The 26,900-nt window shown below is 50.1% G+C and overlaps 1 protein-coding gene across 1 annotated transcript in view; it reads right to left on the bottom strand.

Annotated features, from left to right (window-relative positions):
* FCGBP (Fc gamma binding protein) overlaps nt 1-25,499 on the bottom strand; it is a 56,258-nt gene extending 30,759 nt beyond the window's left edge. Inside the window, exons 1-14 of the mRNA XM_074981446.1 lie at nt 25,337-25,499; nt 16,035-17,114; nt 15,304-15,644; nt 13,886-14,459; nt 12,153-12,751; nt 9,258-9,857; nt 8,957-8,963; nt 8,034-8,623; nt 7,106-7,679; nt 6,669-6,868; nt 5,859-6,000; nt 4,769-5,100; nt 2,795-3,368; nt 936-1,534 (exon numbers count right to left, since the gene is read on the bottom strand). Coding sequence (XP_074837547.1) covers nt 936-1,534; nt 2,795-3,368; nt 4,769-5,100; nt 5,859-6,000; nt 6,669-6,868; nt 7,106-7,679; nt 8,034-8,623; nt 8,957-8,963; nt 9,258-9,857; nt 12,153-12,751; nt 13,886-14,459; nt 15,304-15,644; nt 16,035-17,114; nt 25,337-25,499 — 6,375 coding nt within the window. The remainder of the gene's footprint in view (nt 1-935; nt 1,535-2,794; nt 3,369-4,768; nt 5,101-5,858; nt 6,001-6,668; nt 6,869-7,105; nt 7,680-8,033; nt 8,624-8,956; nt 8,964-9,257; nt 9,858-12,152; nt 12,752-13,885; nt 14,460-15,303; nt 15,645-16,034; nt 17,115-25,336) is intronic.
* Nucleotides 25,500-26,900: the final 1,401 nt, after the last annotated feature.

Below are 26,900 nucleotides of genomic sequence, written 5' to 3'. Positions count from 1 at the left end.
CTACACTGCGCTGGCCAGAATTCAAACAAACACAGGTCAGCTGCTTGGAGGGTAGCCATGCCAACCCCTTAAGCACCAATCCTCTCAACTGCCAAGGCGTGTACACCAGCAATGCACACTTTCGCTAAGGTGTGGGGAAAACACCACACTCCTGATGGATGCAGTGAAACTCACATAACTCTTGATACAGATATTGTTAGGTGAGCGGGAGAATTCTCCTCTCAGTTTAGCTAGCATCTCCTTTAAAGGGGGATTCCCTGGGCCAGTGGCAGAACAGCTCCTATTGCTATTGGTAGCACCTTCAGCAACACCCTACAGCCCTGTAGGTATAGCAGTGACTTTGTGCTCTTTTAGCGGTTTGCTTCCAAACCGTCCTAGGACTCTTCAGACCCTTTGGGCACTAGTAACAGAGGTTGTCTTGTTAGTCTGTATCCTAACAATACAAACCAGCAGTCCCGTAGCACTTTAAAGGCTAACAAAATGATTCATTATGTGATGAGCTTATGTGGGACAGACCCACTTCTTCAGATCTTTTGGGCACTGTAAATGCTTTTGTCTCTAACATTTCTCCGTGAAACAGAATTCAGGTCAAAGTACTTTAGTGGAGAAAGCTCGAAGGGCGGTGGACTCCACTGGAGTCAATGGGGCCAGGTCCTCTCCTGGTGTATACTGGTCATCGTAACCCTGCTCAACTTGTTGAGAACAGATCCTGCACTAAATGAATGAGTGGACTGAACGTCCGGGGGTCACACTGGTATAGCTGTATTATGGGGAGGAGAAAATTCTGCTAAATATATACTTGGTTACTTCCCATATGCCCACAACAGCGCAGTGTCATATGCAGGCAGGTCTCAGTTCTACAAGGGGTAAATTTAACAAGAACAAGAGCTCCTGCTCCCAGCTGTCCAACTAGTCCTGAGACTTTCAATGCCTACCTTGAGCTTGCGGGGATATTGCTGGCTGACAGTGATGTTTCTGCCATAGACCTCCAAGGTCACCGCTTTGGTGTAGGACACGGCCTTGCTGCCTCGGTTGTTATTCTCCACCTTGATGTGGAACGGGATGAGCGTGGGATCCTTGGAGCAGACCCCAACCAGCTGGTAGATGCAGGTGCCCATGAAGTCGTACCTTTTCCCGTCGAAGGTGGTGTAGTGAGGGTCCCCGGAGGCCGTGCAGGTGGAGTAGCTGATTGGCTGGCAGCCACGGACCCCATTGACCACGGTGCATCTCTCACTGGTCTTGCAGCGGTTCTCCTGGCAAAGCACCATGCCCAAGCCGGGGTCACACCTGCACTGAGAGCGGCAGTTTTCATCGGCCCAGAACTCCTCATTAGGTTTGTAGTAGCGGCCGTTGTACTCACAGCCACAGCTCTCCACCCGGACGCACTGGCCCGCGCTGAGGACGTAACCGTTGTTACACTGGCAGGTCTCCACGCAGGGTTCCCGACAAGAAGAGGGGGCATTTCGGTCAGAGCAGCTGGCTGGGCAGGCGTTCCCACAGGCCTCGTAGTGGCTGTTCTCAGGGCAGGGAAAGACTAGAAGGGAGACGGAAGGGGAGATTTCACAACACCGCAAGTGAACTGAAAGCACCTTCTGCAATGTAGCAGGGGCCCGAAACAAAGTCTATCGTGCAATCCACGTCCTCTGTGCCATGGGGCCAGTGTACATGGTGCCCCTATAAGACCACCTTTGGACAACAGCATGGATTGCAACCAGCTGTGGTAGGGCGTTTACTTGGTGGTATAGCAGACAAGTGCCTTCTTCTTCTAGAAAACCTAAGAAGATTTGCAGAGTGCCCCCAGAGCAGATAAGATCTGACGTGGCAAGGACTCAACTGGAAACCACACCGGGGTACTCCACCACTGGGCCCTCATTGAAGTAGAAAGGCTAAACAGACCCTGCTGGGGTATGATCCTGTATTTCCAGGTGGTATTTCACATGGATCGCATCTTTCCACTGCTTTCTGCTCCATCCCTCTTTTCCACGCAGTCCACCCCCCAAATCCACCCATCTCGGCTGATCACGGGGTACACCCCTCCTGTGTAATGCTGATCACCCTTATTTGAGTCATTCATTTTCACCATCACCTGAGGTTTACTGGTAAGAGCCAAAAATATATCCACAACAACTGGGCTACTTCACAACTATGTGGATGTGTATCAGGATGTTGACATGGCTTACCATGCACACAGAGAGCTGTTTTAAAGTACGCAGAGTGAGGAGGAAGTGAGATTTTCAATTTTCAGAAATTCAGTGCGTCTATATAACAGCCATGTAGAATCAGGAGTATCTATATCTGTCTAATCTATAAACTAATCCACTTAATTTATCCATCAGTGTAGCATCTAATCTAACAGTCGCATACACTGAATGGATATTATCTAATCTATCAACCCATTAAATCAATTCCCTCTCATTATCCCTGTAATTCCTTTAATCCATTCTACCCACAGTGAACGTATTTCTCCTCACTATCTATCTAATCTAATTCATCCATTTATCCATAAAATCCAGCTACCCACCTACAAAGTCTATGTATTTTCCCTTTCCATCAAATCCATGATCCTAACAACACAGTGACTCTCTCTCTTACTCTTATGTAATCTGTGTCCATCCATTAGCAATATCGCCAATCTGTTATGTGGACTCTTTGGGCCCATACCTGCACAACATCTACTTTGCCAACGTGCCCTCAGAGCCAGATCATTCACCATACCCTCAAACAGGTGAGTAAACAGATTGGGCTATTCTAATTGCTGTTTTTGTTAATAAAGAAACTGAACCACACAGCTCACCACAGCCGGACGGTGTCCTCCAGTCATAGACGGTGATGCCCTGTTTCTTGCAGATGGCTGCGTAGGTCTCCAGCGCCTGGCACAGCATTTTCTTGGCTCCCCCGTTCAGACACACGTCGTAGATGCAGCTATCAAAGATGTCCTCAGGGCTCACTTTGGGGTGACACTCTGTGAACGGCCCTCCCGGCGCTTTGCTGATCAGACCGCAGTATTCCTCTCCCCCGTAGAGCTTCTGCTTGCTCTCATCGCACGTTGGGCATTTCCCTTTGCAGTCGTCCCAGCAGAAGGGGTCCCGGTCTTTGACCTTCCAGCTCCTGGCCCACTCCACGGTGGAGGAGGCTCTGGTGCCATTGGGTGACATCATCTCATCTCCACGGTTTTCATTAAAGTTGCCACAAAGGCCACACATGGCCCCATAGTAGCTGCTGGGGAGGGTGATGATCAGGTGCCAGTTCCAGTCATATGACAGCTGCAGACCAAAGTCTGTCTGCAGGATAGCACTGAGACCGCTCTGGTAGAGCTTGAGTTTACCATCTTCAAGGGTCACCGGTAAGCTGGTGGTCACGTCATTGAGCTGGAGATAGGAAAAAAATACCAACTGTTATTTCCCACTCTGTCTCACCTGTTACGAATGTTATGCTGCTTTGTACTATACAGATTAGAAAGCCCAGAATTAACCACTTGGGAGTTCAGGAATAACATGTTCCCTTTCCAGGGAATGGAATGGCCATGGAGTGAATTCCCAGTGCAGATTAGCTAAATTGAGAGTCTAAGAAATACTGGAAGACCCTTCCATTTCCTAAAGCTTTTCCACCTTTATGACCATGAAATTCACAATTTGGAACCACCTGCACACAGCGCGTGCACACAAAAAAAAAAAAAAGGCCCCAAAAAAACCAATTAAAAAGTCCCAGGAGAACTTATGTAACCTGAAAAGAGGAGAAAACCCCCAGACTCCAAGAATTTCACTGGGGGGTTTCCTATTGTCAGCATATGTTGTACAGCGAGAGCGAAGCAAGAGAGAGAGAGAGAGAGAGAGCGAGCACAAATATTAGTTAAAATGTTCTCAATTAAAACAATTTTTCCAAATGGAAACTTGAGTTCCTCGTTATAGATTTTCTCTGCATATGGTGTCAGCGTCCTTCTTTGCCTAAGGTCCTCAGCGTCTGTCTTTCTTGGTGTTCAGTCAGCTGAACTCTTTATTGTGTTCAGCCATGGTCATCCTTGTTCTTGCTTTGGTTGTTCCTCTAATTTATTGAGTGCGACCATTTCAGTAGCTGTTCATGTCATTGCTTTCATCCTTGCGCCTTATTAAGTTTGGTCATCACCACCTCTACTTTTCTTTCTTTTTGGCCACTACTCTCATTTTTCTCCTTCTGCTCATTTCTTACCAGCCTCTGTTGAGCTGAGTCACTTTATCCTTGTTCTGTGTCGATCTTAGTCACTGTACTGTGTTTGGTCCTCATCATCTTTTTTCTGCTCAGTGTTCAGCCGTCATTTGTCCTGCACCGTATGTGGTCAGTACTGTCCTGCACCATGTTCAGCCCACCCAAGGAACGAATTAGCCTGTGTTACTTGGAGGGACTATGTAGCCTAGAAAGACTGAACATGAATTCTGAATGGCCCAGAGGGACCAGGTGCCCCATGTGATTGTTGGTGACAAGACTGCACAGGTGACGTGGTGGGGCCCAGAGACTTGGAGCATATCATTTTAAATCAGTTCATTTTTTTGGTTGTTAAAATGCATGAGGACAGGTGGGATGAATGGAAAGAAAAAGATGTGTGGGAGATAGTTAGAGGGATAGATGAAAATGTGGGGATGGAAGGGGGTACGAATACACATGCATGAGTTTAGATAGACAGATAGACGTGTAGAGGCATGAATTCACAGATAGATAAATGGGAGAGTGGATGGGGACATCGCTTAATTCTAAATGTAACCTCTCCAACCAATTTTTTGCATTCTCTACTCACTCTGATTTTCCCAGCTTCATTCTTGTAGATGGAGATCTTGTACCCGTAGACGTAGATATTGGTCAGACGTACATAGGACACAGCCTGGTTGCCCCCTCGGTTATCGTTCTTCTCATCAATGGTGAAGGGCACCAGGGTGGGGTCAGTCCCGCAGTACTTGGCAATGGTGTAGGTGCAAGTACCCTGGAAGTGAAAGTTCAGCCCATCGAAGGTGTGATAGTGCGGGTCCCCCCAGCCCCAGCAGGTTCCAGAGTAGTTGGGAACACACTTTGCCTGGCCCTTCTCAATCTTGCATGTCTCCTTGGTCCGACACTTCAGGACTTTGCAAGGATCTGCAAAGAGAGACACCCCAGCAACCCATGAGTGAGGGCTCCATGGCAGGTGAGCTCAGTTTGGCACAGCCCCAGTTAATTCTCAAAGATCTGAAGAAGTGGGTATGTCCCCTGAAAACTCATCCCCTAATAAACATTGTAGTTAGTCCTTAAGGTGCCACAGAACTGCTTTTTTTCATTATGTGGCCTACCAACATCTTTCAGAGAGGGGCCAATTGTAGACGTGTCAGACAGAGTTGCTACAGGTGAGAGACCCTGTGCCCCTGCTCAGTGACTGATGAGGCTGAAATCCCCTTGGCAGCCGCAGAATCACAGATTCATTTGGTCAGAAGGGACTGCAAGGGTCCCGTAGTTTAAGCTCTGCCAAGAGGCAGGACAAAACCTCTGCCCAAGCAGAGATTAAGTAACTAGCTGAGATAAGGACCTGAATGTTTGACCAAAAAGGCAGAAACAGAGGAGACTTTTCTTTATGTCCTGACTGTTGAGTTCATGTTACTTGATTTGATATGTCCTGCCACCCAGCCATCCACCTCCTTCCCATATAACTGAGTAGATCCCACTGCCTGCCTACTGCTTGGGATAAATCCCAGGAGAACTGGCCCCCAGCCACCCTGTTGTAAGCATCTGACCCTGCTCTTCTCCAAGATGTAAGGACAGACACTTTACTGTGGACCAGATCTTAAACTGTTGTGATTCCACTAAGACTGATCTAATGTCCTGCTCTTTGATCACCTCTCTTCTTTCACTCCCTCCTTTACCTTTGTTAACACATTGCATGACTCCGTTTCTGATCTCACAGGTTTCATCACTGGCACAGCTGTGGGCCTCGCAGGTGAACCCTTGGGAAGGAATGCAGGTGCAATTTTCCTGGCACATGTTCTTCAGAACCATCTCATTGGGCTGTTTGAAAAGGGCAGAAAAATGCAATATTATATTACGGGGAAATAATCGCAGTTCTTTGTAGTCCATATATGAGTCTAGGAATCTCATCTGTTGTCTCTCAGACTCCCAGGTCTAACTCACTGTTCTCCTAGAGGCAAGAACTGACCTCAGGAAGCTTGACATCCCCCACCCCCGGTCTTATCTTTTCCTGTTGATTGTCAGGTCAGGATTGGTTATCGATTCAAAGATAAAACCCCTGACTTTATTTGACATAGACCCATTCCCCTCACAGAACTGGGTATAAAACCCAAGTGTCCTGTCTCCCAGCTCTCTTTTGCTCTAACCCACGGAACCCTATTCCCCTCCCAGCCACCTTGCTGTAATCTGCTAGAGCCGACTCCACTCCCAGCGCCAGGGTTAACAAAAATACAATTGTATCATTACTGCCCTTGGCCTTTCTACAGAGATGGCACAATTGGCCAATGGCAATTGACAGATTGGTGTGGAGCGAGTCTAGAGAAACTATGCCACTCCGCACTGGACAGGGAACGATGGAAAGGAATAGTGCGAGAGGCATCAGACACCAACAGGCGCTGAGCCCATGGTTATTGATGATGATGAATGAATTGACAATGGTCTGATTCAATGTGGCTGAGCCGAGCGAACACACGGGCAGGGGGTGGTACCTTGTAATATATCCCCTTGCTGAAGCACCCACAGCTCTGCAGATCCACACAGCCCTGGCCATCGAAGAGGAAGCCATCGTCGCACTGGCAGCCTTCGGCACAGGTGTCTGGGCACTTCCTGGCGTCCGTGATCCCGACACAGGTGGCGCTGCAGAGGTCGGTGCACACCTCGTAGTGGCTGTTGGCCGGGCAGCTCAGAGCTAAATCAGAGAGACGCAATGGATGGCTGGTGAGATCTCAAACCACGGCCTATAGGGACAGACGTGCGGGAGAGGGAATCTGAAAGCCGAGAGGCCCGGAGAGCCCGTGTAACAGAAGATGGAGTTGTTGTTTGCCACCTAAAGGAGTCTCAGAAGAAGGCCAGAGGCCTGGAATGAGATCTCAAGAATCACCGTACGAGAGAGGCCCTCATCCCACACCATCATGCCAGCACTTACGGCAGAAGGAGGCACTCCGCCAGGGCCGGAGGGAGGCCCCAGCCGCCTGGCAGGCTGTCACGTAGCTGTGGATGCTCTGGCACAGCACCTGAGAGTCTCCGTTGCCCAGGCACATGTCATACAGGCAGTTGTTGAAGTACACACTGGGGCTGACTTTGCCGTGGCAGGTGGCGAAGGGGCCGTCGGGTGCTGTGAGCAGCCCACAATAATTGTGCTGTTGAAGGACGATTTTCTTCCTCTCTTCACAAACCGGGCAGCTGTTCCCAGCGCATCCATCCTCACAGGCCACCCCCGGGATCGGGACTTTCCAGGCGGCCCCAAATGCTGCCACATTAGATTCCACCCTTCCATCGGGGAGCAGGAACTCGTCATCCCGACGCCCATTGTAGTTCCCGCACAGGCCGCACATCTGGCCCTGGTAGTTCCCTGGGACAGTGACTCTGGCGTGGTAAACCAGGTCGTAGCTCACGGTGAGGCCGAAGTCTGTTTGCACCAGCACGTTCCTGCCATGCTGATATACTTGAAGCTGCCCATCGGCCAGAAGCAAAGGCAGGTTGTGGGATATCCCGTCCAGCTGAAAGAGACAGAGCGTTTTCCATTAGCAGTACTATAGCACAGGGGCATTCCCCATCAGTGGGGCAGTGGGTGCTGTAGGACTGGGCTATGGAATGAGAGAAGGTCTCAGCACCACCTCGGTAAATGTGAATTGACTCCGCTGAACTGCGTTACATTAGGGCCAGAGTCTGATCTCACAGAACCCAAGGTAAGTCTTGAGTCACCTCTTTCAATGTAGGGGGTCAGGGCAGGATTCTGATCTGAGGCAATTAATCCTAATGATAGACCCAGCAGTCAAGTGCCCCTTCCATTACCACATCAGTGGGGTACACCCATGGTTCAGCCTCAGTGAATTATTTTGATCAGGTCTTACCATGATGAGCCCCATTCTGTTCTGCAGCAGGGTGAGTGTGAACCCGTAGACCTCCACAGACACTAGCTTGGTGACAGACACCTTCCTGTTGCCCCAGGGCACGTTCTGGACCTTGACAGCAAAGGACGTCAGGTTCCCGGTGTCAGTGCAGGTCTTGGCCAGGACGTAGGTGCAGGTGCCTTGGAAATCGAAGGCAACCCCATCGAAGGAGAGGTAGTGGGGATCTCCGGCAGCAGAGCACGTTGCAGATCCAAGAGGGTGGCATTTCCGGAGGCCATCCACCACCCTGCACTGCTCATTGGGGAGGCAGGATAACCCCTTGCACACCACCTCTCCAGTGGCCTGGCACACACACTGCTCCTGGCATGTGGGGTGGAAGGTCTCCCCAGCCTTGTAGTACAGTCCGTGGTAGACGCATCCACACTGGGCAATAGGGACACATTTATCACCACTCAGCACAAAGCCCTCGTCGCACACGCAGCCCTCCCAGCACTTAGCTGGGCACTGAACTGGGGCATACAGGCTGCTGCAGGTCAACGGGCAGCCCTGGGCGCAGACCTCGTAGTGGCTGTTTTGGGCACAGGAGAGACCTGGCATTGAAACAACAAGACATTAGCATCTTAGAATACTTTTCAGTGGGGTGCTGAAAAACGTAAAACAATAAGGACTGGAGAAGCTTCCTGCATGCTGCACCTTGCAATATACCACTGCAGCACCTGTTTGGGAAGAAGAGCTCAGCCTCCATGGCCCATCCAGCTCTCAAACAATTCTGCCACTGACAACTCAGGTTAGTTCCAGTCATCAGTGTGAGGTCTGTGGCAGGGCCACTTGCCCATTAAGGACCTTCATGAGACCCAGACACTCGTGAAATATAGGCCGTAAAACCTTTTCCCTGAGCAACTCACATTAAACCAACTGCTCACCCCCAGACTGAGCCAGGATTGGAATTCACTCCCACAGGGGTTAGACTCAGTATTCCAATGCTCTGCCCCTGAGTCATGTAGTTCCCTGATCTTATGGATCAGAGCTGATGCCCCTTAGAGGGGAAAAGCCCCATATCCTCTCCTTTGCTCACATTGAGCCTGCCAGTGGCCTCCCCAGGGCTGGATCGTAGCCCACACCTCCTAGGGGTGAAACACTACATATCCCCTCCCCCGATCACCAAGCAACTTGTGTTTCCTATGAGCAAAGATCAAGTTTTTTTCTTCCTCTTCCATTAACAACCCAGAAGACGGTCCCAAGCTGCTTGCACTTACTGCAGAAGGAGTTGGTCCTCCAGGTATATATAGTCACCCCGGCGGCCTGGCAGGCTGCGGCGTAGCTGGTGATGAGCTGACAAGTCACCGTTTGTCGGCCTTTGAAGAAGCAATAGTCATACACACAGTCTTGGAAGTAGCCCTCGGGGTCGACTTTGCTGTGACACTCTCGGAAGGGGCCACTCTTGTCCAGGAGCAGCCCACATTCCCGACTTGTGCCTCTCTGGCGTCTCTCAACAGCTGCTAGATCTGAGCACTCGTCCTGGGCAACCTCCACACAGCCTGGGATGTCCTTCACCTTCCAGCTCTGCCCAAAGGCCGTTGGGTTCGAGGCCAATCTGCCATCCTTCATGGTCCACTCATCTCCCTTGTCCCCATTAAAGTTCCCACAGAGACCGCACAGAGCTCCAGCGTAGGTTCTGGGTGCAGTGACAGTGATCCGGCTCTGCCAGTCAAAGGTGATGGTGAGACCAAAGTCCGTCTGGATCACAGCTTCCTGCCCCCGCCGGTATGTGGAGACCTTGCTGTCGTTGGTGCTGTACGGCAGGTTGATCAGCACGCCGTTCACCTGTGAGCAACGGCCAACGGATCAGTGAGAATGGATTGACGCTGAGCAAGGAACTTTGAGCATGCAGAACTTTGCAGATACAGCTGGTTCTAAGCAAAACTCGAATGGCAAATTGTGAACTGATTTTCTTTATGTCCCTTTTTTATTTTCCTTAATTTTTTAAAAAAAAAATCTGTTTGATTATGTGTCACTTTCCCATTAGCAGGATAACTAGTTTTTTAAAATGATATTTCAAAACCAAAATTTTTCAATTTGGGAATGTTTTTGACTCACAATTAAAAAAAATATCACTCCTTTGCCTTCAGGCGGACGGATTAAAATTGATAATACAAACCTCCTCCTAAATGAATCCAATGCACACTGACGAATGATTGGAGACACAAAAAATAATGATAGGGGTACAAGGACAATATGCCAAAAGGAGAAAGTTATGACAGCTAAACACAAAAAGAGAAAACACACAGAAACATAGAAAAGGATAAAGCTAATGTATCTTGGGAGAAATAACTGTTGGTTGGGGTCCTCCATGAGAGTGATTTTTGCAGCAGAAAATGCTGTTTCTGGACATTTGAAACTTACAAGCTGATCATTTTGATTTTGCCGAAAATTTTCTATTTTCCTAACACAAAAATCAAAATGAAATATTTGCTTTGGGTCACTTCAATCGGAACTGTAAGATTTCATTTTAATCAGACCCGAACATTTCATTTTGAATCAGTTGAAAAGAAATAAACTTTCCTCTTCCCTATTTTACATTGCCTTCTGGGGGTTGTGGTTTCAGTCCCCTTGCTCTGCTAAGGGCTGGAGGGCTGCCCAGAGTACTAGAATTCCCTGTGTTAGGTTTCTACTGTTTGGAACATCATGGGTGGGGGGGTGTGCACACCTAAATATTGGGTGGGGTATCAAGGGACTCTGGTTTAATTATGAGAGATGCAATCCCCCGGAAAAATCATGCAATAGGGAAATACAACTTCATGCAGCCATGTGGCTCAGCAAGCTGGACCTAAACATTTCTGTTTCCATATCTTGAAATGTCTCATGCATGTGGCCATATTAAAATGAAATATTTCAACATTTTAAACTTTTTGCTCTATTTTGGAATGGAAAGAAATTTGGAAATGTCTAAACTGCCAGGCTGGGTCTACACGTGCCCCTTCCTTTCGAAAGGCGCATGTTAATGAGCAGGTTCGAAAGATGCTAATGAGGCGCTGCAGTGAATTGGAGGAACGGCTTTCGAAAACTGGGGGGGGGTCCTTTCGGAAGGTCCCGTCTCCACGGGCGGCGCATGATTCCACAAGCCGCACTTTTGAATTGTCGTGGCCGCCATTATGCTAATGAGGCACTGCATAGTCATTGGAAAGTGAGGTTGGGCTGATTATCTACATGAAATTACGTCTGAGCTGGGAGAATGGAGGGAAACGGAGATGCACATGCAGTTCCAGGCAGCTCTTCGTTAAGGTTGTTCAATAATGGGGTTTTGTACTCTCTGTCTCTGCCTCTCTCTGTGCGTTCACAAAACAAAAAAGCTGTGATGTAGCACTTTAAAAATTAACAAAATAATGTATAGCTCAGTGGTTTGAGCATGGGCCTACTAAACAGAGTGTTGTGAGCTCAATCCTTGGGGAGGCCATTTAGAGATGTCAGGGATGGTGCTCGGTCCTGCCAAGAGGGCAGGGGACTGGACTAGATGACCTCCTGAGGTCCCATCCAACTCTAGGAGATGTGATAAGCTTTTGTGGGACAGACCCACTTCTTTAGACCCAGAAATAGAGTATAGACACTGAGTGAAATTGTTATCATTTAACCCAAAACAAAATATTTTGGTTGAATTTCTGTGTTTTGGACAGTTTTAGAAATTAAATTTTGAAATTAAAAGTCATTTCAAAATGATCTTTTTAAAATCTCCAAATGGAACATTAGATTGTTTTATATTTTTAGGGCTTGTTTCCAACCGAAATAATATGGTTTAAGGAAAAAATGTGCCAAATATTTTGATGTAACTGTACTGCATTTTTTTTTTACCAAGAAGTTTTGTGTGAAAATTCTCAGCCAATTAAAGTCCAAATCTCCATCAGAAATCTGAGTGTATTCTGAGAACTGCTGAAGTGTGTGAATATGCTGTTCAATTAAACCTCTCACCCAGTGTCCTGGATCGAAGGAAAAGGTAAAATGAGCAAACTCCAAAAAGAAGAAAAGATTGATGAGTAAATGAACAAAAGAAAAAAGGAAAGAAAGAAAGAAAGAGGCACAGTGGCTGACCAGCCAGGGAAGAGAAGAACAGTTTGATAAACTCACCACAACTCTGCCGGGATTTTCTCTGCTGATCACAATGTCCACCTCATAGACTTTGACTTCCACAACTTTGGTGAATGACACAACTTGGCTGCCCCGATGGTCATTCTGAACAAGGACCTGGAAATCCACCAGCTCCTGGCTTTTGTTGCACAGCCCAGCGAAGTGATACAGGCAGGTGCCCTGGAAGTCAAACCTCTTCCCATCGAAGCTGATGTAGTGGGGGTCCCCCGAAGCTGAGCAGGTTCCATAGCTGGTGGGGTAGCAGTTCCTGATGCCATTCTCCACCCGGCACTGCTCCCCGGCCCGGCACCTTGTGGCCTGGCAGCTCACTTGCCTGGTTTGTGGGTCGCAGAGGCAACGTTGCGTGCAGGTGTCGTCCCCCCAGAATTGCTCTCGTGGGGCATACAGCTGCCCCTGGAACTGACAGCCACAGCCAGCCTTGGGGATGCATCTCCCAGCATCCAGCACAAACCCCTCGTTGCACTGGCAGGTCTCCACGCAGGGCAGGGAGCAGTTACTAGGGACCCATTGGTCGTTGCAGGTGACAGGACATGCAGAGCCGCAGGCCTTATACTGGCTATTCACCGGGCAGGGCAGAGCTGTCAGAAGGACAGGAGGACACTGTGGTTACTGGGAATAGTGCTTCCCTGTAGCATTAAACTGTTGGCACAGGTCTGAGGGGAGCCCAGCCGGAACTGCTGCATCATGTCAGCACCTAACAGTAACCTACAGTGAGCTCTGACCCATAGAACTAGAGATGTCAGAACCCTCATCACCTCAGTCTGTGGCTTGGCCCAGTCTCCCTTTCCAAGACAAGCAATCGGTCTCCCCCCATCCGCAGAAGAAGATAATTCTGTAAGCGGACAGATCTCAACATTCTCCTTTTCCTCTGTCTTCTCCCTTTACTGACAGAGATACCCACTGGGACCTCTGTGAACCCCACCCTCCCTCACATACCACATCCTCACCTCTGGGCTTCTGAGAAAGTTCTCTTCTCAACCGCTTATGCATGGGTGGTAGGTGAAGCTGTTGCTAGGGGAGGTCCTGCCCATGGTCCCCCCATGCCTCTCCCAGGCCACTTCCCCTCCCACCACCCCACACCTTTCCCACTGACTCTTCTCGCCCACTCTAGCCAAATCTTTGGACTCAAACGTAGCAAATGAAGTTTGGAAAGAACCTCTCTTCTAAAATTTCTTTCTAAAGAAAATTGAATGCATTTTCCACTGCGTGCCAGATGGTGAAGACTGGACCTGCTGAAGGTACTTAATTGGAAGCACTAAAGTGGGGAATAAAATATGTCATTCACAGGGTTCTTGATATACCCTGTAAATTCTAACAACTGGCAAGATGGAGGGGGAACTCCCACTGAAGTCCAAGAAGCCATGCCAAGCTCCAGCAGGGAAGGACCTGGCTTATTATTATGAGTTTAGAGGAGCTTAATGAACAAGACAAGTGTTAAAAGAATTCAAATATACTCAACAGAAGCCAGTGGGGGCCTTTGAGAGCTGGTAAGGTGAGATCGGTTTTCAGTAGGATGTTCCAAAAGCACTTAAACATCTATCTGTGCAGTCCTACCATGCAGCCTCTGTACTATCCCAGCGCCTCAATTCTTCAAATCTCTTTAGGCCTCCTGGGATTTGTTCCTGTTTCAACACTGACTTCAAATCTGCTACTAAAACCTGCTGCCTTCACCTCAGGAGCCAGCCTCTCTGCGTCACCCCGGGCATACTCACAGCACCCTGTGGGAGTCCTCCAGTCAGAGACGGCCACCCCCTCCCTCCGGCAGGCAGCAGTGTAGCTCGAGAGTGCCCGGCACAGCATCTCCTTGAGGCCGTCGTTCATGCACAGGTCGTAGACGCAATTGTCCAGGTAGATTTTGGGGTCGATCGTGGAGTGGCACAGGCTGAAGGGGCCGTCCGCCCCTTTGGTGATCCAGCCGCAGAAGGGCTCAGCCTTGTACCTGCTGACCAGCTCTGGGGAGCAGCTCTTGCACTGCCCGTGGCAGTCGTCCCAGCAGAACCTGTCCCCGTCCTCTACCTTCCAGCTCCTCCCGAACTCCACGGGGCTGGCAGCCAGCGTCCCGGCCGGAGTGGCGAAGTCGTCCCTGGGGTTCCCATTGTAGTTGCCACACAGGCCGCACATGCTCTCTGAGAAGCTGCTGGAGATCTTCACCAGCAGGTAGCTGTTCCAGTCGTAGGAGACCCTCAGGGAGAAGTCGGTCTCGATGACCACGGAACCCCCACTCTGATACAGCCTCAGTTTCCCCTCAAGCAGAGAGATGGGGAGGCGGGAGCGCTGGCCATTCACCTGGAAATGAACCCCAGGAAACCACCATTGTTTGGGTGCATTACCCAGTGGAATCTGGCACAATGAGGGACTTACTGGCCCTGCACTGATGCTGCCGTTTGCCACCATGGTACAAATCATCGATAGTTTCCAGTACAGATTTTAGCTAGGGAGCTTAAGAACATCAGAATGGCCATACTGGGTCAGACCAAAGGTCCATGCAGCCCAGTGTCCTGTCTGCTGACAGCAACCAATGCCAGGAGCCCCAGGGGGAGTGAACCAAACAGGCAACGATCAAATGATCTCTTTCTCTTAGCTTAGCTACGTGGCTTCCAGTAGTTGCAATGTAGTTGCAGTCCCAGGATAGTCACTGATTTTTCTATTCTCAGCTACCATATAGTATCACATACACTGTGGAAGACAGAGGTAGAGAACAGCATGAGCAACTCTGGGGAGATCCCAGAGCCAGGACAGGAGAGCCGCGTGTATGTGTGGAGTGTGAGGGCATTCTAGAGCTTGGATAGTGGGGAGCGGGTGGAAGCTGGAGATTCAGATTGGTGGTCAACTGGGGGATCTGTGTGTGCAGGGGAGCCCAAGGCTAGATTTACAGGGGTCTGGCAGAGATGAGTGGGAGAGGAGCGCAGGTCGGGGTTAAAGGGCCTTGGCAGAAACGAAGGAGATGAGGGGAGGGAGCCCAGAGCTGGAATAGCCGATGAATTGCTGTTCAGATCTGAAGTGTAACTGTGAATCTCTGTTGCAAAACTTTCCAGCAACTGCCTCTAGCAAAGGTGGTTTTATGTCGGCATCACCCTTAAAACCTGAGCATAAAACAAAGAATCGGTATTTAGTCACGTTGTCCTCTTACCCTCACGAACCCCGTCTCGTATCTGACAATGGAGATAGTGACATTATAGACCTCGAACGTCACGTAACCGACATAGGAAACACGTGTGTTGCCCCTGTTGTCGTTCTTGGCCTTGACACTGAATGACGGGAGAGTTGAGTCGGAGCCACAGGTCTTGGCAATGATGTAGGTGCAGGTGCCCATGAAGTCGAAATTCTGCCCATCGAAGGTGTGATAATGCGGGTCTCCCTGAGCCCAGCAGGTGGATTCTGACTCAGCCACACACACTGGGCGGCTGTCTACAATCTGACATTTCTCTTTTTTCCTGCATTGAACTGCGCTGCAGGATGAGGTTGAATTACCTAGAAAGATTCAACCAGCTGGTTATACAAGTTATATGCCATGCACTGGCAGGCATTGAAGCAATGTGTTTGAAGTACATTTTTCAGCTACTAGGTGACTCTGTGCAGGTTGAGGGGGCTTGATAAACAAAGGAGACAAAGCTGAACATCAAGCTGTGTGCAGTCTCTTTGTTTAAATTTGTTGTCATATCCCACTCTGTGGGTATTGGGTAGGCTAGATTTTATTTATACCGAGAAATTACTTACTGTGTGTGCAAAAGCCTGATGAGCCGTATCCGCCATACTGTGTCACTCCAAAGCTCAGCAGGCCGAAGGGAGAGGTTGGGTGCTCTATGGACTGGGAAGTAATCCCTGTGCCCAAGCTGTACTGCCCCCAGGAATACTCTGTACCAGGGATCTGCCTCCACTGGACATAGCCTATGGCTCTGTGATCAGAGGTGATCCTGCTGGACTCTGAGCTCTTGACCATGATCAGCACATGGTTCTCAAACTCCTTTATCCCATCAATGTGGTAGGACTGGCAGTAGCTTGTGACAGGTGGGACATTGATGAGGAACGGGTCATATGTGGATTTCCCATTCTTAGCACCGGTGAAGAAGAGAAGAACCTGGATGCCGGCGTTAGCAGAGATGTACAGTGGGTGAGAGACTCGGACTTCAAACGTGACTACCTCCCCAGCCCATACAATGCGGGAAGCTCGTATGGGCCCTGACTGATACACAATGTGAGTGTTTTGGGAGGCGACGACGTACGCAATGTCAAACCTGGTCTGGAAGGACAGAGGGGGGACGATGTACGTGCTGCCCCAGCTGGAGACAGGCAGGAGCTGTTCGACCGCGTGATCACAAGCTGTGTTTTTCTCAGCACAGGTGTGCCCAGTCAAAACGGCCACGTGCTCCCGAGACTCAATCTTGGTACCGGATAAATCAACGAAGCTTCGCAATTGCAGGGCTTGGTAGGGAGCGAGGGCAACAGTGAGCTTTTTCCCAGCAACATAGACCCATCGTTTGTACACTACCGCCCCTTTCACGTGAATGTCAACTGTCGTGGGAGCCGGCCCTGCTATGACAGCAAACTCTTTGTAGCTGCCTGGATGTGTACCAGGAGGACTCACAATGTAATACTCAGTACCCAATGTCTCAATGGGGTACACAACCGTAGTTGCAATGGAATTGGGCTTGGAGTTAACAGACAGGACAGAGATGTCTTTGGTGGCCTGAATCAGGATGGTGCTGTCAAATGTTTCACTCCCAAACATCTCTACAGAGGGTGGGATCTGTACGGTCACTGTCTGTCCTTCTCCGACAGATGTCACTCTCCGGAATGCATCCTTATTCACCGTCACAGTAACAGTCGTGGAGGCCTGGTAACCAGTGATTAAGAGTTTGCAATCAGCTTTCACGCTTTCGACGTGGTTTTGCATGAAGCCCGTAATGAATTCTTTCCCACGGAAACTTGCTCTGCAAAGACCTGAAAGTGACAGATTGTGAGTAAATAAAGAGAGTTCAGAAACCCCTGTGCAGAATCACAGCACAGAATAGAATTCGTGGGCCCCAACTTACAGGTTCCCTGATCTCAGCCAGAGACACTAGTTCTCTACCAGGGGCGAGACTAGTACGCTGGAGTCCTGACTCAGAGTTCAACAAACGCTTCAGGACTGCTTGTTGTTTATGAAGCTACCAACTAACACAACTACCCCTCTGTGACTTCCCCATGTAGGTACTTACGGACTGTGACCATGTGACCTCTCCACCCTCCCTGTGTTGAATAAAATAAATGGAGCTCCTTGACCTGCCGCTAGTTCACATCATGTCCAATCCATTCATCGGCTGCATGGGGATCTGCTGACCCCACCCCAGCTGAACAACACCCTCCTTGAACTATGGCCATTCAAACTGGACACCACAGCAATTACACCAGAGCCAGAGGTAGACTGGAACCACATCAGATCAGCACCCTGTCCTGTTGCTGCCCACTAGACCAGACCATGTGGCAGGCTCTGCGCCTGCTCAGTAGCGTCTGGACTCCCTAACAAGTCATTGTGGCTGCCTGATGATCGCCCCCCGATTGGCTGAGAAAGCTAGCAGACCAGGTTTTCAGCCCAGCAGCAGTGGCCTCCTGGCTACACAGTGCACGTAGAGTCATAGAATCCTAGGGCTGGAAGGGACCTCGGCTACGTCTACACGTGAAGCCAACATCGAAATAGCTTATTTCGATGTAGCAACATCGAAATAGGCTATTTCGATGAATAACGTCTACACGTCCTCCAGGGCTGGCAACGTCGATGTTCAACTTCGACGTTGCGCGGCACCACATCGAAATAGGCACTGCGAGGGTACGTCTACACGCCAAAGTAGCACACATCGAAATAAGGGTGCCAGGCACAGCTGCAGACAGGGTCACAGGGCGGACTCAACAGCAAGCCGCTCCCTTAAAGGGCCCCTCCCAGACACAGTTGCACTAAACAACACAAGATCCACAGAGCTGACAACTGGTTGCAGACCCTGTGCCTGCAGCATAGATCCCCAGCTGCTGCAGAAGCAGCTAGAAGCCCTGGGCTAAGGGCTGCTGCCCACGGTGACCATGGAGCCCCGCAGGGGCTGGAGAGAGAGCATCTCTCAACCCCCCAGCTGATGGCCGCCATGGAGGACCCAGCAATTTTGACGTTGCGGGACGCGGATCGTCTACACGGTCCCTACTTCGACGTTGAACGTCGAAGTAGGGCGCTATTCCGATCCCCTCATGAGGTTAGCGACTTTGACGTCTCGCCGCCTAACGTCGAAGTTAACTTCGAAATAGCGCCCGACGCGTGTAGCCGCGACGGGCGCTATTTCGAAGTTGGTGCCGCTACTTCGAAGTAGCGTGCACGTGTAGACACAGCTCTCAGGAGGTCACCGAGTCCAGCCCCCTGCTTCAAGCAGGATCAACTGCAACTAAATCATTCCAGCCAGGACCTTGTCCAGCCGGGACTTAAAAACCTCGAGGTATGGAGAATCCACCATCTCTCTAGGCAACGTATTCCAGTGCTTCACCACCCTCCTAGTGAAGTAGTTTTTCCTGTTATCCAACCTACACCTCCCCCTCTGTAACTTCAGACTGTTGCTCCTTGTTCTGCCGTCTGACACCACTGGCAACAGTGTCTCACCATCTTCTTTAGAGCTCCCCTTCAGGAAGTTGAAAGCTGCTATTAAATCACCCCTCAGTCCTCTCTCCTGTAAATAAACAACCCCAAATCCCTCATCCTGTCCTCATAGGTTATGTGCTCCAGCCCCCTAATAATTTTTGTTGCCCCCCACTGAACCTGCTCCAACACATCCACATCCTTTTTGTATTGGGAGGCCCAAAACTGGACGCAAAACTCCAGATGTGGCCTCACCAGTGCCGAACAGAGGGGAACAACCACTTCTCTAGATCTGCACAAAATGCTTCTCCAAATGCACCCCAATATGCCATTAGCCTTCTTGGCTATAAGGGCACACTGTTTACTCATATCCAGCCTTTTATCCATCCTAACCTCTAGGTCCCTTTCTGCTATACTGCTGCTTAGCCAGTTGATTCCCAGCCTATAACAATGCTTGGGATTCTTCCATCCCAAGTGCAGGACTCTACACTTCTCCTTGTTGAACCACATCAGACATCTTTTGGCTCAGTCCTCCGATTTATCCAGGTCACTCTGGATCCCATCTCTACCCTGTACTCTCTGCGCCCCCATGCTCATGGCTTTCTAAGCCCTGCTTCTTCTTTCTGCCTCTGTGGCTCCAGCCCAGATGCTGCCTTGCACCCAGTCTTGAGGCAGTTCTTTCCCAGCCTTGTTTTCTGCCTTCCCTGGTAACCTGGTTCTGACCTTATGCCTGAGTCTGACTCTGGCTGGACCCTTGGTCCTTTCTCATTTGAACTCTGTCTCTGGGTCTGACCTTCCTCTTGCTCCTGATCCTCTATCTTCACCTGGGTTCTGGCATTAAAGTTCGGACCTTGGTTTTGACCTTCAGCCCTGGTTCTGACTCTTAGCCCTGGATTCTGGCATTCAGACTCCTCCCACGAGGCCTGATCCGGTCTTCTGACACCACACCACCTGCCCTTCCTTCTACAGGTGTAATTGTCTGACAGCTAAATGGCGGTATAGGTTGAAACTCTCTAATCCAGAACTCTCTCATCTGGCAAACTCTGTAATCCGGCATGATTTTAGTTAGCTGGATGTGCACTTCTCGTGGGTGTAGCCAAGTTCCCTGTGGTCCCATAAAGTTTGTTGCCAGACTTCAGTCCCGTCTCTGTGTTCTGTTGTGTTATTTAGCTGTAATTTACCCCTAAACGTTTTCTAAGAGCCCAGTAAGCAGTGGACATGTTGGTAATGTGGTAGACAATATGACCTCCTGTTGTCTGGCAAATTCTCTTGTCCGACTCCGGTCAGAGGTGAGTTACTGGATTGTAAATACTTCAGGGCAGAGACAATCATCTTGTTCTTTATATGGTGTAAGGGTTATATGGACCAGATATACTTGGAATGATTAACTAATGATTCGTTCCGGCCCTCAACAATTAGAACCCCTCCACCTCTGTTACCCCCAAATAAGAGCCGTCTACGAAGACAATAACACAATGGTTCACATCATGTGAGACACTTTGTCTAAGGACAAAGACCAGCCGGTTAGAGTTCCCCTTCTCAGCTACAGAAACTAAAAAGGCTAAATGAGAATTAGAAGCTAAGCAAGAATATCTTCTAATTTGCGTAAGTATAAACTTCATTCTCCCTCCTGGCCCTGCTTTCCTGCACAAATGCCCCATTGCGCACTGAGGAGAGGAAGATGGAAGTGGATGGAGTGGAGCTGCAAGTTAAACACTCTAGACATGTGGCTGTAAGGCTGAAGGTCCACTAGGTCAAACTTACCCCAAGAAACCCGTGGCATGTTTTCACCCACATTACAACCTATACACTGTTTCCTTTTCCGTCAAATATTAGCAAATTTACCCGTCCTCAGCATGGGAACAGCCCTAGTCTCTCATTCTATTGCTAGTCTGAATGACGAGATTGGAGGAAGTGTGACCTGCGAATTGAGATGATTGTAAGGGCTTTGTGGGTTTGCGTCATGAACAATAGTTGCCCACTGGAAATAGCAGGAATTGTCTGGCACTGAGAAGGAGAAATGGTCAAATGTATAACCCAGGGTACAGCTGTGGGGTATTAGGAGAAATTGCTGAGATCTTATCCGCTTGGAGAGGATATCTGGAATACTGAGTTCAGTTCTGGGCCCCCGCAGTTTAGAAAAGATGTGGATGCATTGGAGGGGGTTTAGTGGAAGGCAACTAGAATGATGAGGGGGCTGGAGCAAATGACCTACGAGGAGAGGCTGAGGGATTTGGGCTCATTTAGTCTGCAGAAAAGAAGAGTGAAGAGTGATTTGACAGCAGCCTTCAACTTCCTGAAGGGGTTCTAAAGAAGATGGAGAGAGGCTGTTCTCTGTAGTAGTAAATGGCAGAACAAGGAACAACAAAGTTACAGAGAGAGAGGTGTCAGTTGGATATTAGGAAAAACTACTTCACCAGAAGGATGGTGAAGCGCTGGAATGTGTTCCCTAGAGAGGTGGTGGTTTTAAAGTCCTGGCTTGACAAAGTCCTGGCTGGGATGAGCTAGTTGGGGTTGGTCCTGCTTTGGGCAGGGGGCTGGACTTGATGACCTCCTGAGCTCCCTTCCAGCCCTAGGATTCTATGATCCTATGGTTCTATGACAATAATGAAGTAGCCACATGGAAATGAATGGAACTTAAAAAGCTGCTTATCAGAAAAGCATTGAAGACGTTTGCCCATTCGTCATGTATAGGAGACTGATGGGAGCCAGAGAGAAACTCCGGGATCCAGAACATAACCACCCTCAAAGCACATGTGCAGCAGGAATCCAAGAGGGTGGCCGCTCCAATGAGCCTTGAAACAAGCTTATATAACAGGGATGGGCAAGCACAGCCCTGTAGGCAGGACCATCCTGCCAAGCCACCCGATCTGACCCATGGGCACCTCAGCCGGCTCCCTGCCTGCCCCGCCCCAACTCAACATTCAGAAACAGTGGCTGTGGGATCATGTATGTCTCTGTGAACACTCAGTGCCGGGGGGTGGGGTGGGGGGAGCTTTTTATGCTGCCACCACCCCCACCAGTTCCCATTGGCCAGCTTCCAGCCAATAGGACCTGCCTGTTTGCAGTCTCCCCAGCCCCCACTCCACCTCCCAGCCCCATTGGACTAAATCTTGGCCCACAGCTCTAAATGGCTGTGCCACTCATTCTGCCTATTCCCCGCCACAGCCTGTCTGCCCTTCTCCAACCCCCACAAATCCTGTCCCCACATCCCTGAGCCCAGCCCTGCCCCATGGAGTAGCTGCCCTCATTCCCCAGCCACAGAGGCAGGAGGGTGCAGGTGCTTGTGCAGGGTACCAAAAGTCTTAAGGCAGGCCCTGAGGGTGGCCCGGTGACCCTCCTCCAGCAGCCCCCTGTGACCCCAAAAAGTCTGCTGTGACTTTCCATTGCAGACAGAAATCAGCCACCCCTGCTGAAGGAGGCCATCCTCAGCCAGCCCAGGCTGTTCTGGTGCCACAGTGATTCCTGCTGGCTGAAAAGCAGAACTGCAGCATGTTTCCTGCAGGGGAAAAAAAATCTCTCACACAGGAATTCTGAGCTGGCTGCAAAAAGGAGGGTCCACGGGCCATGATAGGAGACAAGCAGCATTTGGGGCATCTCAGCAGAGGGGTGGCAAATCAGGAGGCTCCCCACACTCCCCGAGAATGCCGGAGCAGGTTGTCCACCAGCAGCAGCAGGGCAGCAACACAAACACAGACTGAAATCCCACAACTAAAAACTATTCCCTGTACAGAATCCTAACTGTGACTGATGCCTGTAGCAGTGATGGGAAAAGGACTTGCCCCTGCTCAGCGCTAAGAGGAGAACAAGGACCAGTGAAATTTCATTTTGGAGGTTGTGTTTCGCCTCCTGTTTCTTAATAATAACTGTTGTTACCTCCGCACTCTTCCGGAGACCAGAAGCAGGAAATGCTTTTAATATTCTATATGTCTCCCTTTTGCACCCTCTAGTTAAAGAGAAGAGATCATGTTCTACAAAGTGCCCTGGGGACAAATGTGCCCTAGGCGGTGTGATCAGTGTGTTGGGGACCAAGGAATCAAGAATTTTTGATCATAGGTAAATGTAACAAATGTTGACTATTTGCATTGTTCTTTGCTCTCACTGCCATACTGAGGGTCAACTCTATCTGTAAGAACTGCCTCCCAGGTTGAATTTTTGAGTGGTCGCCAACTCTGTGTGTGCTACGGGGCTCGAGAATCCACAGGAAAAAACAGAGGCACTCAGCCCCTACCAGCCACAGCTGTTCAGCCCCAAGGCTGTCTGGCAATCAGCTGTTCAATGGCTGGTGGGAGGCACTTGGTGGAAGGTGAAAAGGAGCCGGTGGTGGGGTGCCTGGAGCCTTATGGGAGGGGGCTGAGAGGAGCCTGTGGGAGGGGGCAAAGCAGGATAGGATGAGGTCATCATTGAGGGCAGTGATTTTCAACCAATGTGCTGCAGCACTCTGGTGTGCCCTGAGAATTGCCCAAGTATGCTGGGAAATTTCCTCCATCTTGTCAATTTCTCCTCACAGTGGCCCTTTGCAGAGCCACCCTGTGGGGCTAGGGAGAGGGGGAAATGATGACCCCTAGCCAGCTGGGGCTCAAGGAGCAAGGCTGCCTGAGTCCCCCATGGGGCAGGGTTGGTCAGTTTCCCCCAGTGGCATCTCTGCAAAGAGCCTCCATGAGGGAACATGGCGACCCCGCAGGAGTCAGGTCACACCGGGAGGCAGCTAAATGCTGCTTCCTGGTTCGAATGGGCTGGCAGAGAGCCAGCCCCCACTCCCTGCTGTGGCAAGTGGGGAGGGAGCAATGCTGGTGGAGCTGGGACAGGGTATATATGCTTGCACCTCCTAACACTGCCCAGGAGCAAAAAGTGGCTGAGCCACGGAATTGTTTGTCTCACTGAAGTTTGCCGAGTGACTGAAAATGTTGGGGACCACTGGCCTACGGTCCATACAATAGGTTGCAGCCACCCAGGAGTGGTGAACAGTTGATTGCATCTTAATGTGGTTCTAGGTGCATTAATAAACTGCTGATTGGTAAGGAATGAGTAAGTGATTAGGGAAATATTCTCCTAATCTGAGAAACACTCTTCAAGTTAGAAGTTAACCTGGAAAGAACCTACCCTGAAACTAGAAAGCTAAACTAACGCTCCCCAGACTCAGTACAAAGGATTCTCCTATTAGATTGTGTTATATATGGGCAAACTTACTGTCTCAGGTCTGAGCTTTAAGAAATTTAATTGGTACCCTAACAAATTCATCTGTTTACCCCCTTTCATGCCTACAATGACTGGTGCTGGACCAACCCCCTTCTATGATGAATCTTTCTTATATCGTTGCAGATGTAAAACCTGCATCCATATCTCCACTGCTACAAAGATGAACACTGCCCACAACACACCCTGAATCCCACCCAGGCGGATCACAGCATATGGGGATGTGATTAAACAGTGTCTGCATTGCTCTGCAGAGGGCAGTAACCGCAACTCTGTGCCTTGGCTGCAGGAGACAGGAGAACCTGGCTTAGCAGGAGAGAGTGATGAGGAGACCCAGAGAGCAAGAAGGTGGGTGTCAGTGTCATGATTAGCACACCAGGGAACATCCCAAGGGTGTTCTGTGACCACCCCCTGTCACCGCTGCCATAACAACTCAACAATAATTCATCAGGGATTGGGACTGAATTTTGAAATCTGTGTGCCTCAAATGAGACCCGTCAATCGAAAAGGTCCACCCTTAGAAATTTCCTTTCATGGGAAATTCTGAGATCTTAAGATGTCCTTTTCCCCCAGTCAGAGCAAAGCATTGATTGCTCTCACCTCAATGACATTTTGTTTAGTCCAACTATTTTGATGGATTTGGAATGCTTAAATTTTGTGAAAAACGATCATAAAACAAAATACATTCCCAGTGCCATTTGGAAGTGAAAAAATGAAATGAAAATCAAAAGCGTTCCAAAAAACATGCACATGTTCCATGTTGACATCATCGTGGTCATAGAGTCAAAAGAGCTTAAGGACAGAAGAAAGCAGCTGAATTCGTCTCTGGCCTCCTGTACATCCCAGGCCACCAACCCAACCCAGAACCTGCATGCTAACCCCAACAACTGAAAAGTAGCTAACGCATTGCGACCCACAAAAAATATTTATCATGTGCCGCTAGCAGAGGAGAGGCAGGACAAAGGGCTGCCAGTGCCCAAGGCCTGGCAGATGGCATGAAAAGGACTAAATGCACACAGAAAATCCCAGCACATACCCATGTAGGGAGATTACTTAGACCTTGACCTTTGTGAGCAAGCACTAGTCAGCCAGGCTCTTGAGAGAGAACACTCAGAACCACCTCTGGGTGCCCCTTTTCCACTTGTGACCAACTCTGATGCTTCTGCAGAAGGAGATAAAAAGCCCTCCCAGAATGCACAGGAGCAGGAGGTAGGGGTGACGGGAGTGGGTGTCCCTTTCTGACCCCAGCTACTGACCGCTGAAATGCAGAACAGGAGCTTTGGAAACATAAGACCCCAATGGGAAGTTAGCCCCAGGACTGCTGAGCCCAGCCCCGCATCATCACGAACAAGCCATTGGACATTCCCAATCGTACGTTTCTCCAGCTGCTCTGAAAACAAATTGACTCGCTGCTTCCTTTCCGGTTTTTCTGAAGCGATGACATTGAAACAGACACGTTCCCACTGGAAGGTCACCAATGCCGCGTTTTCCACCAGGAAATGTTTGGCGGGGAAATCTCCAGGTGACTCTACCCACATTCAGGCCCCTGGGGCAGAGCGTTCACCGGTGTCGAAGGCTTTGCCCACAGTGGAAATGGAGCAGCACAGCTGTTGCTGTTTGCAGGAGCTCAGAACTCTCCCTCCCCGCCACCCTGAACAACAAAAGCTTTTGCCAGGTAAGGACTAGTGCAAACAGTGCTTGTTGGCAGGAGCCACTCGTAGGGGTGGGTGTTTTTTCTTGCTACTTGTATGTGCACTGCCTGACCTGTAATGACACGGTTGTGTCAACTGAGCCGTGTCACTAGAAGCTGTGAAGTGTGACCGGCGGGGATGAAGCAGGGGGAGAAAAGACCTTCCCACCCTGGCTGGCTGGCCCTGCCCACACTCTACCCCCCCAGCTTTCCCCATTCCATGGGGTTCCCCCAGACTTCTGCAGCTGTTTGGGCTTCAGCCTTGTCCTGCCAGCTCTCTGTGTGCTCTAGGGCCAGGGCTCCTGTTCTCCCAGGCTGTGTGAGAAGGCTGGGGCTGTGGGCTGCCCGTGTTCCTCAGGGGCAGGGATATGCACCCCAAGTGCTTAAGGGGGCCAGCCCAAAAGTGCTCTGGGGTCGGGGGAAGGGCTGCAGGCCACCTGTGTCCAGTTAGGACTGTCCTTATAGGGAGGGGCTTGGCCATCATAGGAGCCATGGGCAGCAGGGGCAGGGGATCACGCTGAAGGGGCAGGACTGGGAGTTGCCTCATTCAGCCCTAGGACCACTCACTGCCCACACTGTGTAGCACAGACATGCCCTAAGTGATTAAAAAGCACCTGCCCTCCCAGCATCACCAGCTTAAGTGTCCCACCCCTGAGTGCCCAACCTCAGCCACCCAGAGCCGGAAACTCTTCACCATCACTTTAATCCTTACTCACCACACAGAAGCACCAGCCAGGCCCAGAGCAGCGGCATCCCCTTCCTCGCCATTGCTGGGAAACATGGGGAAAGGAGTCAGGTTAAGGCCAAAGGGAGAAGCCAGGGCCAGCTGCCTCTGAGCACCCCGGGGAGAAGCTGGTGATGAACATTCCTCCTCCCACCTCACCTGGGAAATGGGGACAGTATGGCCTGCCTGGGAGGCAGGTAAATGTGATTCTCTTGGGGGTGTGAGGTGCAGACGGGAGGGGACACAACTGAAGTTGCAGAGTTTCTAACACAGGTGGAGACAGAACCCAGCAGTCCTGACTATCTGCTGCCTTCTGCTCTCACCATTAAACCCCATTTCCTTCCCACATGGGGAGACAGACCCCAGAAATCCTCACTCCCAACCCTAACTCCCCCACTCCCCACCTAGGACCAGAGCTGGGGATAGAGCCCAAGTGTCCGGACTCCCAGCCATTCCAGCCCCAACTGCCTACACGCCACACCCCTCTGAATACGCACAAGGGAAGAATTTGAAAGAAAGCAGCAA

This window comes from Carettochelys insculpta, chromosome 30, assembly GCF_033958435.1.
Source record: "Carettochelys insculpta isolate YL-2023 chromosome 30, ASM3395843v1, whole genome shotgun sequence".
NCBI classification, from domain to species: domain Eukaryota; kingdom Metazoa; phylum Chordata; order Testudines; family Carettochelyidae; genus Carettochelys; species Carettochelys insculpta.
The sequence above is the reverse complement of the archived record's forward strand: the minus strand, read 5'-3'. Positions and strand labels throughout refer to the sequence as shown.